Source organism: Notamacropus eugenii, chromosome 1 (genome assembly GCF_028372415.1).
Source record: "Notamacropus eugenii isolate mMacEug1 chromosome 1, mMacEug1.pri_v2, whole genome shotgun sequence".
In the NCBI taxonomy this organism is placed as follows: domain Eukaryota; kingdom Metazoa; phylum Chordata; class Mammalia; order Diprotodontia; family Macropodidae; genus Notamacropus; species Notamacropus eugenii.
Genome location: NC_092872.1, coordinates 77511238 through 77528463, shown reverse-complemented (window position 1 = coordinate 77528463; position 17226 = coordinate 77511238). Strand labels below are relative to the sequence as shown.

General features: G+C 40.3%; 1 protein-coding gene across 3 annotated transcripts in view; it reads right to left on the bottom strand.

The window, feature by feature from the left end:
* DNAI1 (dynein axonemal intermediate chain 1) overlaps positions 1 to 17226 on the bottom strand; it is a 276867-nt gene that overhangs the window by 192090 nt on the left and 67551 nt on the right. For all 3 annotated transcript variants that reach the window (XM_072606216.1, XM_072606224.1, XM_072606235.1), the window contains 3 exons: positions 12395 to 12521; positions 11947 to 12089; positions 1238 to 1378 (listed from right to left, as the gene is read on the bottom strand). In XM_072606216.1, the coding sequence (XP_072462317.1) occupies positions 1238 to 1378; positions 11947 to 12089; positions 12395 to 12521 (411 nt within the window). The remainder of the gene's footprint in view (positions 1 to 1237; positions 1379 to 11946; positions 12090 to 12394; positions 12522 to 17226) is intronic.

The window sequence follows — 17226 nt, the reverse complement described above, 5'->3', positions numbered from 1 at the left end:
GATTTACCTTTCTCCTCTGGGTATCTGTATTTGTTTATAAAAGAGGACTGTCCCCTTGGAATCTGTCAATGCACAGATCAACTTCTCCCCTTCCTTTTCCATATTTACTTAAAGGGGAGATAGATGAAGGGAAGAATTCATATGGGAAAGAAAGTGAGAACATATTGATTGGATTTAGGTGTGGAAACAAAAATTTTGATAAAAAAGAGGGAATTTGTGGGAAACAAAAAAATGAAATTCTGTTTCCACAGGATTAAAACTCCCAGCTGTGAGTGCTAACAGAATGTAAGTCAGAGGTGGCTGGTTCTAGTCAGAGCTGTGACCTAGCAGAAACAGGCTTTTGATCAGATAACAAGGTCAGAAACTTGTATGCATGCTTAACGAGCTGTTTGATAGGGAACCTATCAGAGAGGAGAACATGAAGGGAGATGTCCACGAGGCTGCATCTAACCAATGGAGAGTCAGGCAGGAAATTCTAACTGGGGAACAGCGTAAAAAGTGTTGCATTTGTCTGAGCAAGAGTCCTCTCCATTAGGAGAAACCTGTTCACTAGGAATGTAGAATAACTGGCTAAAATAAAATGAGAACTTTCCTGGCTTCACAGTGAGTATTGTTCTTTGTTTAGAGTGAGCATGTTTCTCACAACCCTTCAATGGTAAAATCTCTTCTTCCTAACATTCAAAATATACTATAATCTGGCCCCTACCTCAACCACTTTATTTTCCATTACTTCCCACCATAAATCAACTCAAGTCTCATAGGGCTTCTGTTCTTTGTAAATCTCAAAGTGTAACAGAAATATGTTGTTATTATTATTATTTGTGATAATAATAAACAACTTTCTCCTACTACTCCATCACAGAGGTTCTTCCATCTGAGCTCCCGTAGCATTTGTTGTTTGCACCATTCATATGGCACTTGACATATGCTACTTAGAATTGTAAGATGTATCTCTTCATTGATGCTTCCAATATTCCCATGATACTTTAAGCCCCTGGAGGTCCATTAAGCTTATCTAATGCATTTCTGTGTCCCTATATCCCTTCCCACCCTAAATATCTCTTACCTAATAGGAACTTAGGAAATAATTATTATTGGAGATGTTAATGATGATACCCAGATTGTTCCTCCTGGGATCTGCTGGAATTTAGACTCACCAATGTATCCCTGAGATTATCCAGGGAAAAATTTCCTCAAAAAAAGATAAGTAGGGTTATCAATCAGTGTGGCGACATACCCGTAAAGGGTTGTTGAACGTCTGAGATGCTCTTTCGTTAAAATTGAACTGGTTGGTGAGTTTCCGTTCCTTTGGCTTTTTAGGCGTAATAATCTCTTCTGCTTCCACTTCTGCTTCCCCTTCTGCTGCTTCTTCAGCTGTCTGGAAAGGCACAGAATAACATTTGGCTTTGAACTTAGAATCACTTTGACTATATTTTCTCTTGAAAAATGACTGAACTTTAGTTTAATGGATACCGGGTAAGGAACAGAAGAAACATGGAACAGATTTCACAGAATCTTGGTTGGAAGGGACTTCATAGTGTTTCTGGTGCACCCTATACAATATCCCCAGAAAGCAAGTGATTGTTCTGTTTTTCCTTGATACCCTCTAGTGACAGAGAACCTATTCTCTCCAGAGGCAACCCATTCCATTTTTAGCTCCAATTATTAGGAATTCTCCCCTCCCTGCCCTTACATCAAGCCTAAATCAGCCTCTGCAAATATTACTCACTGATTCTACAGTCTGGGGATAAGAATGAGTCTGATTTTTCCATATGACAGTCCTCATAAGGCACAGCCTTTTGATCCTTATCAACATGGCCACCCTCCTCTAGCTCTTCCCTAGATACTCTCCTCTAGATGTTCAATGTCCTTAAAAATGGGCATCAATGGTAGGAGTGACAATAAGAAGATTCTAAAATAGTTTGTTTCCCAAATCCAGATCCTTCCCACCAGCAAATGAAAAGAATGAGGGATGAGGGGTGAGGAAGGAAAAAAAGAAGGAAGTTTGTTATTGGGATGGAAAAGTCAGCAGCATTTGAATAAGGAGTGTTTATTCAATAGACCAGAACAACCACAAATCATACAGATCTCATTTGCAAGTTTCCAAATTGCTTTCCTCACAACCATCATGTGATGTAGGTAATATATGTGTTATTATCCACATTTTAAGATGAGGAAACTGAGAGGTCAAGTGACTGACAAATCAGACCTGGTTGTTTAAATATCACCTTGGAAATTCACACCTAAAGAAGAACTTTATGGGTCATGGCTGAAGTTTTAGGTTGTTACTGTTGTTATTATTCATTCTCTGTTCTCAAAGAGGACCAATGACATCATGAGGGTGATGTCATGACTTGCTTGTGAATGAGATTGAAGTGAGGCAGAGTTGTGCAAAGTCATTAGCCTCACTCTCTCCCCCAGAGTCATGAAAGTCCCGTGGCAGGACAAAAGTCAAGACAACTAATGATGGCCCAGGATACAGTAGGGGACCTTGGCCTTTCTAAATTAAGGTCTTTTCCTGATTTTAGTTGGTCTGGGACAACATCCATTCATTGATTAAAGAATAGGTAAGAAATGAGAAAAAAGATGATCTCAGTTACCATCACAAAACTATCAGTCTGGGAGGGGAAGACCCTTAGATTCTCTGGCCAGAATGGAAAACAATTGCTATTTATACTCATTCTAAACCATCAAAACCTAAGTGATAAAGGCTTGGGTTGGGAGTTGTTATTGGCCATTCAATGAGAGACAGAGTGTTTAAAGGCTAGTCAAATAACTGCATTTGAAAGAGTTTGGGCTTTTTTAAAGCCTGTTTTTTCAGAGCTATATTTCAAGAAATCACAAATGAAAATTACATAGGACAAAAAGTAAATTGTCCCAGCTTTTTGAAAAAGAAAATAAAAATAAAAAGAGTTACCCTGAGGTTGAAACTGCCCAAACCAGGGAAACTATCTGGAGTCACAAATTACATACTTGTTCAAGGGGTTGCTTATCATTGTTTTCTCTTTGTTAATGGTAAATAGAAATAACCCATATTTTTATATTTTTACTTTGCCCTGTTTACTGTCTAGCATAATCCTTCATTTTCTATCACTTGCATTCCTTTCTTCAGAGGGTCTCTAGGGGAGGGATAGAGCTAGTTCTGCCTCTGCTTTGAAACTTGATATACACGTGATGAGTCTAATAGGGTCACCTGTGGGACAGAAGCCCAAGGACCTCCTCAGTTCTCCCTCCCTATATCCACACTCCTCAGCTTTCCCTGCTGTGATCTCTTTTCATTTAAAAAGCAGCTCTTCTGCTTGGTGAGGGTTGAGGGCAGTGATGATGGAGAAAAAAATTAAAGGAGAATAAAAGAGCAACATTCAGGAAACCTCAGTTTTTCAAACTCTCAGGATCAAAGGTTTTTTGGTTCAAGGCTTAAAACCAAGGGTTCTTAACCAGGGTTCACTCACTAGTTTCACGTATACATACATACATACATATATAATATATAAATAAAATGTTTGTATATATTTATATACATGTATGTGTATATACAGATATATATATATACATGATCACATATATGCATAATATAGTTGATATATTTGTGTTATACCTACATATATACACAGGGCATAGGGTGTGTTCAGGGAGGACCAGGACCTTTGGTGTGATGGCTGCTGAGTCCTTTTCAGGGCTCTTTTCCACCTTTGGTGTCCACCTGTTCCACCTAACTCTCACCTGTGGCTCTAAGAAGCCGTAGCATGCGCAGCGGCCACACCCCAGTAAACCATTTCAGCAGACCGGTCAAAACAGATTGACAGTAACCAAGGGTTCTCAAACCCATTGGTGAGTTGGGGATTGTCTACCCCAAGCATGTAAAGACTTCCTCTGGTGGAATGGGCGAATGAGAATAATTTGTTCCAACGGCCATGAAGGCAGCTGAAGCAGGTGATGTGGAACACTTAGAGCTTGGTTAGACACCAAAGACGCCAAGGTCATCTACTGCATCCTGAGCCATCACCAGCTGTCTTCACTCTGTCCTGCCACTGGACTATGAGGACTCTGGAGGAGAGAGTGAGGCTGACAACTTCATGCAACTCTGCCTCACTTAAATCCAATTTACCCATGAATCAAAAGACATCACCCATATCATTTTACTATTATGCCTCAAAGTCCTGTGGCGACAGGTAAGTGATAAAGCAGCAGGTGTGGATACACTGGGAGCTGTAGTCACAACCCTGCACACAAGTGGCCCAGGCCATAGGGTTGTTTCTCACTGGAAGCAGCAGTGGGACTCAGGAACCCCCTGGGTGTCTGAGCAGCCTTTTAAGGATCGCACTGCTCACCTCCTGGTGTGAGGAAGGGGACTAGAAAAGGTGCCCTAAACATTGTCTGCTTACCCAACCCTGGCTTGATTACCACGGCAGGCAGGCAATCCCACTATGTGGTCAAAACACAAAAAAATGTACAAAATGTACTAAAACATCTGGAAAGATGATTCCACTCACCATCGGCACATGAAATGTGTGTACACTGATAGACAACACAAAATCCAGTAGATCTGAAAGAAGAACTGCTCTTGTTGCAAGAGAACTCAACAGGTATCACATCCAAATTGCAGCCCTGAATGAAACAAGGTTGGCAAATGAAGGCCAGCTTACTGAAGTTGGAGCTGGATACACCTTTTTCTGGAGTGGGCACAGTGAAGGGGAGTGCCATGAAACTGGCATGGGTTTTGCAATCAAAACTAATCAGCAAGCTGGTGTGCCTGCCAAAAGGAGTGAATGACAGGCTCATGACAATGCAATTGCCACTAGCAGGAAAACACCATGCCACCATCATCAGTGCCAGTGCTCCCACCATGACAACCGCTGATGAAGTCAAAGAAAAATTTTATGAAGACCTAGAGACCCTCAGAGGACAAGCTTACAATTCTGGGAGACCTTAATGCTAGAGTAGGCTCAGACTACCAGACTTCGCAGGGAGTCCTAGAGAGGAATGGAGCTGGAAACAGCAAAAGCAATGGTCATTTACTGCTGAAGACTTGTGCATTGCATGACCTTCTCATCACCAGCACTGTCCTCCATTTATCAAAATGCAATAAAACTTCATGGATGTACCCTCACAGCAAACATTGACATCTAATAGACTATGTGATTATAAGAAGAAGAGACAGAGAAGATGTGAGAGTGACAAAGGCAATGTGTGGTGAAGAGTGCTGGACTGATCACAGACTTTCCCTTTCCAAGCTAAATATTCACATTCACACATATGCTGCCCCCAAGGCAAAATGGCTACCAGAAGAATTAATGTCAACAAATTAGAGTTCTTCTCTGAGTGTGAACAGTTGTTGCTGACTTGGAGTAAAAGTTGAGCCAACATGCAGTTGGCAACAGTGGAGCAGAAAAGGAATGGGCAGCTCTCAGATTTGATGTACAGCACTGTATTTGCTCATCTGGGTCAGAACACTCACAAACAACAAGACTGGTTTGATGAAAATGATGGGGAAATTCAGAAGCTGCTAAATGAAAAACATGAACTCCACAGGATTTACCAGCAAGATAGTTCATCCACTTCTAAGAAGGTAGCACTTAATTCCATCAAAAGCAAAGTACAAGCAAAGCTTGGAGAGATGCAGGATCCTTGGCTCAATAAAAAGGCAGATTAAATTCAGTTTTATGCTGATAGTAACAATCCAAAGCACTTTTATGATTCCCTGAAAGTTATTTATGGACCAAAAATCTAAGGTGCATCACAACTACTCAGTGCTGATGGAGCCACATTGATTAGTGATAAGAACATGATCCTAGAGAGATGGGCTGAACATTTCCTTAGTGTTTTCAACCAACCATCATCAATCAATGCTGATGTCACTGACCCTTTACCTCAGGTTGAAGTCAATCCCTCCTTAGCTGAACTTCCAACTGAAGAAGAGGCTTTGAGGGCCATGAGGCTCCTTCTATGAGGCAAAGCACCTGGTGCTGATTCTATTCCAGGTGAGCTTTATAAGGTAGGGGGACCATTGCTCATACAAAAGCTGACTGAAATTTTCTAGGTTATGTGGCAAGAGGAGGTTATCCCCCAGGAGTTCAACAATGCCTCCATTGTCCATCTCTATATGGGTAAAAGGAATAGATTGTCCTATGACAATCACAGGGGGATCTCTCTCTTAGTCATTGCTGGAAAAGTTCTTGCTAGATTCCTTAATAAGCTGATCCTTCACTTAGAAGATGGTCATATACCTGAGAACCAATGTGGCTTCAGAAAGGGCCAAGGAATAGTCAATATGGTGTTTGCTGCCCGACAACTTCAGGAGAAATGCTAGGAGCAGAACAGAGGTCTGTATACAACTTTGTAGATCTGACCAAGGCCTCTGACTCTGTTAGTTTGTTGGGCTTATGGAAAATTGTGTCAAAATCTGGTTGCCTGGAGAAGTTCATCAATATTGTATGTCAATTTCACGATGGCATGTTTGCCCAGGTTCTGGATGATAGACAATGCTCTCATGCCTTCGCAGTCACCAATGGAGTGAAACAGGGCTGTGTGCTTGCTCCCATACTTTTTAGCATGATGTTTTCAGCCATGTTGACAAATGCTTTCAATGAGGATGAACACAGCAACAAGGTTAACTACTGTACCAATGGCAAGTTCTTCCATTTGCAAAGGCTACAAGCCAAGATCAAAGTGCAGGGAGTACTGGTGCATGATTTTCTGTTTGAAAATGATTGTGCACACAATGCAGACTCTGAAGCTGAGATGCAACAAAGTATGGATCAATTCTCTGCTGTCTTTGCTAATTTTGGCCTAATAATTAACACCAAGAAAACACAGGTGCTCCATCAGCCACCACCATACCATCCATACATGGAATCATCAGTTACAGCAAATGGAGAAGTTTTGAATGTTGTGGATAAGTTCACTTACCTTGGTAGTGTACTTTCCAGAGAGGTACACATTGACAATGAGGTTGATGCACACATTGCCAGAGCTAGCTCAGTGTTTGGGAGGCTCCAAAGAAAGGTTTGGGAGAGAAGAGGTATTAGACTGACTACCAAACTGAAGGTCTACACAGCCATTGTGCTGACCTCATTATTATATGCTTGTGAAATATGGACAGTCTACCAGCACCATGCCAAGAAACTGAATTGCTTCCATTTAAACTGTCTTAGGAAGATTCTGAGGATCACCTAGCAGGATAAGGTACCAGACACTGAAGTCCTTGCTTGAGTTGAACTACCAAGTACTCAAACTATGCTTCAGAGAGCACAACTCTGATGGGCTATTCACACTGTTCAAATGCAAAATGTACACTTGCCAAAAAGACTATTTTAGGGGGAGCAGAGTCACGCTGGTGGAGTAGTAAGATGCACATACTCTAGCTCTTCCCCCAGAGCCCATAAAATACCTGTAAAGAAAGATTCTCAACAAATTCTAAAGCAGCAGAAGTCACAGAACAATGGAGTGGAGGAGATTTCCAGCCCAGGGAACCCTGGAAGGATGACAGCAAAGGTCTGTCACATTGGACGTGGAGCAGAGCCAAGCCCAGCCTTGGCCGCACAACACCGGGAGGAGCAGGACTGGAGCAGGCTTCAGGGACAGAATCCCCAGCAGAAGTGGTGGTTCACAGATCCCTTAACCCACAGGTACTAAAGGTCAGTGAAAGGGCTTTTTCAGCTAGAGCAAAAAGGAAGCAGGGTCCTCCCCTAGTTCTAGGTCCAGGCAGCTGCTGGGGTGGCGATGGCAGGAGCTGCAGCAGCAGCAGCAGCAGCAAGCAGCCATGGCACCAGCCTGGGTACATTGTTGGAGCAGCTCAGCTTATGCCCCTGGGGGAATTGAGCAGCTGATCTGAATCTCAGCCCTGAGCATGGTCCTAGAGCATGATAGAGACGGAGGACCCTGAGTAAACTCCTCTCCCTTGATTGTGCCACCTAGGAGGAATTGAGAACTTACAGGTCCCCAGAGTATACCCTACTCTTGACAAAAGATCCATAAGTCAAGTAACTGGTTGGGAAAATGCCCAAAAAAGGGAAAAAAATAAGACTCCATAAGGTCACTTTCTTGGTGAACAGGTATTCTCTCCTGTCCTTTCTGACAGGAAGAACAATGTTTACCATCAGAAGAAGACATAAAAGTCAAGACTTCTGCATCCAAAACCTCCAAAATAAATATGCAATGGTCTCAGACCATGGAAGAGCTCAAAAAGGATTTTGAAAATCAAGAGAGGTGAGGAAAAATTGGGAAGAGAAATGAGATAGATGCAAGAAAATCATGAAAAACAAGTCAACAGCTTGCTAAAGGAGACCCAAAAAAATGCTGAAGAAAACAATACCTTTAAAAATAAGCTAACTCAATTGGCAAAAGAGGTCCAAAAAGCCAATGAGGAGAAGAAGGCTTTAAAAAGCAGAATTAGCCAAATGGAAAAGGAGGTTCAAAAGGTCACTGAAGAAAATAGTTCTTTAAAAATTAGAATGGAACAGATGGAAGCTAAGGACTTTATGAGAAACCAAGAAATTATAAAAGAAAACCAAAAGAATGAAAAAATGGAAGATAATGTGAAATATCTAACTGGTAAAACAGCTGACCTGGAAAATATATCCAGGAGAGACAATTTAAAAATTATGGGACTACCTGAAAATCATGAACAAAAAAAGAGGCTAGACATCATTTTTCATGAAACTATAAAGGAAAACTGCCCTGATATTCTCAAGCCAGAAGGCAAAATAAATATTGAAAGAATTTACCAATCACCTCCTGAAAGAGATCCAAAAAGAGAAATCCTATGAATATTGTAGCCAAATTCCAGAGTCAAGGAGAAAATATTGCAAGCAGCTAGAAAGAAACAATTTGAGTACTGTGGAAATACAATCAGGATAACACAGGATCTGGCAGCTTCTACATTAAGAGATTGAAGGGCTTGAAATAGGATATTCCAGAAGTCAAGGGAACTAGGATTAAAACCAAGAATCACCTACCTAGCAAAACTGAATATAATACTTCAGGGGGAAAAAATGGTCATTCAATGAAATAGAGGACTTTCAAGCATTCTTGTTGAAAAGACAAGAGCTGAAAAGAAAATTTGACTTTCAAACACAAGAATCAGGAGAAGCATGAAAAGGTAAACAGGAAAGAGAAATCACAAGGGACTTATTAAAATTGAACTGTTTACATTCCTACATGGAAAGATAATATTTGTAACTCTTGAAACTTTTCTCAGTATCTGGGTAGTTGGAGGTATTTTACACACACACACACACACACACACACACACACACACACACACGCAGAGAGAGAGAGAAAGAGAGAGACAGAGAGCACAGGATGAGTTGAATAGGAAGGGATCGTATCTAAAAAAATAAAATTAAGGGGTGAGAGAGGAATATATTGGGAGGAGAAAGGGAGAAATGGAATGGGGCAAATTATCTCTCACAGAAGAGGCAAGAAAAAGCTTTTCCAATGAAGGGGAAAAGGCAGTGAGAGAGAAAAAGTGAAGATTACTCTCATCACATTTGGCTCAAGGAAGGAATAATATGCACACTTAATTTGATATGAAAATCTATCTTACACTACAGGAAAGTAGAGGAGAAGGGGATAAGCAGGGTAGGGGGTGGGGATGATGGAAGGGAAGGCAAATGGGAGGAGGGAGCAATTAAAAGTAAACACTCTTGGGAAGGGACAAGGTCAAAAGAGAGAATAGAAGAAATGGGGGGCAGGATAGGATCAAGGGAAACATAGTTAGTCTTCTACAGCATGACTATTACGGAAGTCATTTGCAAAACTACACATATATAGCCTATATTAAATTGCTTGCCTTCTCAGTAGGGATGGATGGGGAGGGAGGAAGGAAGAGAAGTTGGAACTCAAAGTGTTAGGAACCAATGTTGAGAATTGTTTTTGCATACAAATGGGAAATAAGATATACAGGAAATGGGGTATAGAGATTTATCTTGCCCTACAGGACAAGAGAGAAGATGAGGATAAGGAAAGGGAGGGGTGTTAGAAGGGAGGGCACACTGGTGGAAGGGGTAATCAGAATGCAAGGTGTTTTCGGCTGGGGGGAGGGGAGAGACAGGGAGAAAATTTGGAACTCAAAATTTTGTGGAAATGAATGTTGAAAACTTAAAATAAATTTAAAAAATGGAAAAAAAGAGACTATTTTAGGGAGAATTTGCATGGGGCAGGCGATCACATGATGGCCAGAAGAAATGATACAAGGACACTTTCAAGGTCTCTCTCAAGAACTTTGGATTTCACTGTGCAACAAGGGAGACACTGGCACAGGACTGTTCAGCATGACGTGCCCACATCAGAAACGGTGCTGTGCTCTTTGAGCAAAGCAGAATTGAGACAACACAAAGTAAGCACAAGATGTGCAAATTTGGGATATCCACCCCAAATATTCACACGGATTATCTGTGCCCAACCTGTGATAAAGCATTCCAAACTCATATTGGTTTGATCAGCCACAGTCGGACACACAGAAACTTCACTTTATCCATGGTGATGTCATTTTGGTCCTCTTTGAAGATGAAGGACAACAACCAACCAACATATACATACATATATAATAAGTTCATGGGCCCATACATACATATATGTATGTATGTATGTGTATTGATAAGTATATTTCTCATTTTTAACTTATTTCACTTAATTTTTCTCCCTCCCACTTCCCTCTCATTTTGGGCGGGGGGAGGGGGAAGACTTGTAAGAAATATACATAGACAAGCAAAACAAATTTCCTCATTTGCCTTGTGTCAATCTGTACCCTGAGGCCATTGCCCTTGTTAGGAGAAAGGTAGAATATTTCAGCATCAGTTCTCTGGAATTATGGTGGTTGTTGCTAATAACCTTATTTCAATATCATTAGTTTCCTTTGTATAATCCTATGCATTTCATTTGAAGCATTTCAAAACATTATTCTGAAGATGGATCCATTGTTTTCACTGCACTACAGAAGGGATCCATGACACACAAAAAAGATTAAGATCCTCTGTTTTAAATAGCTTCTTCCTAAGAATTCTCATTGCACTATGCTTTTGCTTCTCTGATGACACTTTTCACCCTCTGCTTTGTTTCAGTCATTTGTATTTGTGTCTTATCTTTTCTGCATAACTGTAAGCCCTGTAGTTCTCTCTTCTTTGAACCATCCACCCTGTTTCCCACTTTGCCCACCCAGCATGGTGTCTCACACATACTGCTGACATTCAGTAAATGTTAACTGAATAAGAATAAGTCAATTTAATTTCCCTGGACAGCTTTTTAAAGCAATCTTGGCCACCTGAATGATACTTCCCCCCACCCCAAGCTCTCCCACATCCATAGATGGCAAGCAAAATTATAATTTCTTATGTTTAATTAATGGCTATTATATCTAGACTGCACTATAGCCCTACTCTGAGGCTTTGTAATGGCATGGAGGTTATGCTAGTAAAATGCAAACTGACAGATCCCACTTCATGCTGAAAAGCTTTGTTTATGGCCCACAAGGGCTAAATGCATGGGAGCTTATTACCAGATTGGTTGTAGGGTGGTGGATATTTTTTGGCCACAGAAATTCTTGAACTATAGTTTCCTAGCTCATAAAATGCTTTCAATTTGTGTAAGCAAGGAGAATATCCAGACTGACAAAATCCCAGATCCTTGAAAAAGGGATTCATCTTCAATAGATGCATCTTGTGATCCAGTAAGCTGTGGTTTATTTGATGCATGTATAACTTAGAACACAGTCCCAGGTATAATCAACACGTAAAATTCATTTTTTTTTCACTTTAAAAGATTTTCCCAAGAGAATCAGTGTGTGTTGAATGAAGTTCTAGTACTGTCACTAATTATCTAGGGAACCTTGGGTGAGACACTTCTTTTTCCTGGGTGTCCTCATCTATAAAATGAGTCTGTTCAGTCTGAAAGCTGCTCTGCTCACTTGAGCTCCAACATCTACAGGTCTGGAACCAAATACTTTACCGGAACGTCCCCTTGGCTTCCTGCTTCCTTTGGTTCTTCACCTTCTCCACCTTCACCACCTTCTCCACCTTCTTCACCTTCTCCACCTTCACCACCACCTTCTGTTTCTGAAGGCTGCACCTCCTCAACCTCCTGAGAACCTTCTTTAAAAAAGAAAGAAAAGACATTTGATTGAACTCTACCCATTTGAGAGCCCTTGAGCTCATATTACTCGGACTCATGCCTTTCTACTGGTTTATATCCATGAACATTTGACAAGTTGCCATTGCTGTTACAGCCATCAAAGCGTAGTCCTGAAAGTTCTGGTACTTCTCATTCAAGGACAGGATAATCAGATGCTTCCATTTTGCTATAGCTGAAGCAGACTCCATGTTTCTGCTTGAGAGTTGTTGAAGAATAGGGAATCTATCATTTTCACAGCTGTCTCTGGGTTGACTGAGAAACTTACCTGGTGCCATTTCAGCTCGATAATTTTGCCTTCTGCCTTCATCTGAGTCTTTGGGGATCATGTTCCCAACCAAGCTGAAGTGGACTGCTAGTTGGTCTACAAAACTTATAGGTTTATACGTTCCTTCCTAAGGAGAGAGAACACTGAGTCAGGTCAGCAGGTTCAATATTTTATGAAGGAAGGGGAGGGGAAGAGAATTGAGTTCACATTTGTTTCCCAAAGCAAACATAGCAAAACTTTTATTAGTCAGAAAATGTCAATAATGTTTTGATACCCAAGGACATGGGCCAGACATGCAGCATAAATGTTAGATCGGTGTGCCTGGTACCATGCTAGGTGTTACAAATAAAATCAATAAAACAATCTCTGCTCACAAGGAGCTTATATTCTAATACTAGAGACAATAAGACATATATAATATGTACAGCATAGATAACAAGTAAATAAATAAAAATATATTCAAAGTAGTTAAATGCAAGGTAGTTTAAAAGGGAGGAGTACTAGCTTTGAGGGGATAAGGGAAGGCTTCCTATATAGAAAGTGTTACTTGAGTTATTATGCCTAGAAGAAAGAAGGCTCTCTAAGACTGAGGGAAGGAGAGCAAGAAGGAAAGAGAGAGGGAGAAAGAGGAGGAGGGAGGGCATTCTGGGAACAGGAGATGGTCAATGTAAAGGTCTGGAGATAGGAAGTAAAGGGTGATGTGTAAGAAATTGATAGAAGTCAAGTTTGGCTGTATCTCAAAGTACAGGAGGTATGGCAATGTCCAGTGAAGCTCGAAAGACAGACTAGGGCCAAGTTATAAAGGGCTTTAGAAGTTAAAGAGAAGAAATTACATTTGATTCAAAATCCAATAGGAAGCCATTGCAGATTGTTGAGTAGGACAGTGATATTATCAGACTTGTACTTAAGGAAAGTCACTTGGGCAAGATTTTGGAGGATGAATGGAGCAAGGAGGAATTTGAGGCAGAAAAACCAGTTAGGAACTCACTTAAATAATCTAGGTAAGAGGTGATAAGTGCCTGAACCATGATGGTGAGTGGAGAGAAGGGGCTGAAAGAGATGTTATAAAGCAGTAAGATTTGGCAACTGATAGGATATGTGGAGTGAGAGTGAGGAATTGAGAATAATGCAAAGGTTCATGAACGTAGGATACTGAAAAACCATGATGTCTTGGGGAAAAAACAGGGAAATTTGGAAGAAGGGTGGGTTTGGAGGCAGAGTAGAATGGAGGAGAGAATAAATTCTGTTTTAGGTATGTTGAATTTGAAATGTCTCCAGAACATTCAGTTTGAAACGTCCAATAAGCAACTGGTAAAGTATGATTGAAGTTCATGGGAAAAAAAGGGGATAGATGCTGTAGAGATGGTGATTAAACTCATAGGAATTGACAAGGTCATTGAGAGAGAAAAGAGTATAGCCTGGAATAAATCCTGGGGGAATACTTATAGATAGGGGGCACAATCCCTAATCATTAATACAAAGTAAAAGTTAAATATGATTGCATCCTTAGAACTTTTTGCTAATTTCCTTGCTACCTACTGTGGAGCAAGGGTGGTAGAGAGGAGAAAGCATTCTTGGACTCAATACGACTGAGATCAAATACAACTTCAGACTATTACTCTAGCTGTGTGGCCATAACAAATCATTTAACCCCTCTGTGCTTCAGGTTCCTCATCTGTAAAACGAGGTTAATAATATCACCTCCCTCTCAAGATATTCCTCCCATCATGGTTGTGGGGATAAAATGCAATAACATTTGTAAAGTGATCTCAAACCTTAGAACAGTCTTCTTATTTCAGTCATGTCTAACTCACTCTAACTCCATTTAGGATTTTTTTTAACAAAGACACAAGAGTGGTTTGCCATTTCCTTCTGTAGCTCATTTTACAGATGAGGAAATTGAGGCAAACAGGGTTAAGTGACTTACCCAGAATCACACAGCTAGTAAGTGTCTGATTTGAGGTCATGAACATGAGTCTCCCTGATCCCAAGTCCAGTGCTTTATCTAATGCACTACCTAGCTGCCATTATTGTTTGCTGTTAGCAAGCAAAGAGAAGATTTGTTTCTTTATCAAGGTATTCAAGAAGGAGTACCAAAGATATCTAAAAGAAATGCCAGTAGTAATGCATTCAGCTTATCCAATGAATGAAGCAAAAGAAAACCCACAGGTCAGTTAAACCATGGAATGGATTAATTTCACTCAGGAGACAGGGTAGGTTGATCTTCAATGCAACTACTACTATAGAATAACTGCTTACATTTCCAGAGTACTTTTTCGATTATAGAATATTTTCATGCCCATTATCTCATTTGATCCTCACAACCATTTGAGAAAATAGGCTCTTCTGGGTTCTTTACACTCTAAAATGACAATGACGACGACGATGATGGTGATGGTGATGGTGATGATAACTGGTATTCCTATACAACATTTGCCTACATTATTTTAATTGCTTATCAACATAACCCTTGAAGTGCAAGTACTATTATGAATTCTCATTTTCTAGATGAGAAGATTAAGGCTTCAGACAGATCACTGAAAGTCACATATGTAATAAGTGGTGGAACTAGGAACAAACAAGTTTTCTTTGCAGTATGTCACATTGCCACTCACTCAAAAGATTTTCAGATCAAGTGAACTCATACAGAGCTCCATTGCCTAGAAAACAATTTAAATACTATAGGAAAGGAAATTGATTTGTTCAAGTTTTATTCAACGTAAGATTTTAAGCCTAGGACTGGTACCATGCAGAGTGATTTTAGGTCCCTTACTAGAGTATTCCAAGGAGAAGATGCTCAGCTAGAGTTTATTGTTAATAAATTGAGCAGCAACAAAGGCTTTTGTTGAAAGAGAAAAGAAAAAAATGTACATGTGAAGAGTTACAGCAGGATTTTCACCAAGTTAATTTTCTGACCATGATTACACTTTCAAATGTAAATCAACTGCTACCAACTAGAAAGGACCAATATCCCTGGTAGAAGTATTTTACCATCAAGAGGGTGGAGGGTGGGGAGAGAGGGAAGGACTCTATTAAGCCACTGTATTTATGTGGCTTTCCAGCTAATTATAAGAGTAAAAAGGCTGGCAAAAGCATGTCATATCAAAAAGCCATTCCTATGACTTCAGTGACCAACCTTATGCATATAGATCCCAAATCCATGTTTTGACCTTTTCTTAGCTCCATATCTTCATTCCAGTTCCAGCTCTTCATCTCTACCCATGGATCCTATTGGTGCCTCCAAGTTCAAAACTAAACTCACTCTCTTTTCTCCAACAATGACTTCTCTTTCTGACTTCCCTGTTTATGTTTGTGGTACCACCATTCTCCTGGCTTCTCAGCCCCTACCCTTTTTCTGTCCTGCCACTGCCTTTGCTTATCAGGTTTTTCTCACACTAAGAAGGAATATTAGGATTATCAATGTTTTGAGGTAGAAAGAAGCTTAGCAATCATCAGTACAACCCTTTTAACAAATGAGAATGAGGTTAAGTGAATTGCCCAAGTTCACCCAAGTTAGTCACAGAGGTGTGCTGGAAGCGATTTCTCCCTATTGCCATGTCTGTACTTTTGTCACTAGTCAGAAACTCTAGGGAGAAATAATGATGACTATAAATTCTAATAGTAATTATAGAAATAGTTTATTTTACATTTCAGAGCAAAACTCCAGTCTAGTGTCTCAGTCTCAGCACTGACCCTGCTTATTTAGGAGAGTCATCTTAGGTCATACCTGAGTAATTCAGAAGAAGGACATTTTTTCTCTTGGCTTGAATTTACTCAAACTCTGCTTTGCTTTCTTTGTCAACAACAATTTGGCCTTGGGATGCCCCTTTCTGGCCCATGAAAGTAAAAATTCTTGTCCCCCAAGATAGGTGAAGAAACTTAAATAGTTTGAATAGAAGGGAGGTCCATCTCACTGTCATTAACTCCATGGCAATGATTCCAGACACTGAACCTCAAAGAACCCCAGAAAAGGGCCCAATTATACACAAGGATGCTAACATGGTGTGCTGCCATGCCTATGGTCAACTAAGCAGGAAGACAACCCCAGATTCATCTCTTCCAGTCAGGAATCCCTTTGGCCCATTAAAAAAGAATACCATTTTAAAAAGCCATAAAGAATGTGGGGGCTACACATCCAATGATAATAAATAAATTCTCAGTTTATCATCTTTCCTGGAATCATTTCTAATAGATTGGCTCCCCAAGGACAGATGGGAATTCTTTCCTAATCCACAAATGCATCACTGATCTTTTTGTTCATACACTATTACAGATATGTCCCATAAGACTACAGTCATATTTGGAATAGGCTACCTTTCAAATACTTGTCCAATTTCAAACAGCCCAAGGCTATAGATGTTGGTTTCTACAGTTATTAGACTTTCAAGCTGAGCCATGCTTAAGGCAAGAAATCAGACACGTAAGGTCAACAGGACAAGACCTGCTAATTACTTTAAAAAAAAAAAAGTCTATGTTCAGGCAAAGCAATGCTGGGGCTGGCTACCTCACTGTCCCCACCCTTCTTCTCAGGTTGCCTGGTGTCTTTTTAGGATCCCTCTTCTTTTCCCCTTCAAGGCTGTCTTTGATGTTCATAGCATCTGACTTCACCTCTGTGGGGTACAGAGACATACAAAAAAGGGGTTATCTTTTTTGAATTTTGCTGGCAGGTGATCCGTGCAATGGATGGAATTGCGATTTTAAGTGAATCAAGCTAATTTACCTTTCCTTATTTTTCCTTGATTCAATTCAATCCAAAATAATAAGCCCTTAAATTGTGTAAGGCCATCGTACTATATTTGGGGATACAAAGACAAAACTGAAACAGTCCTTTG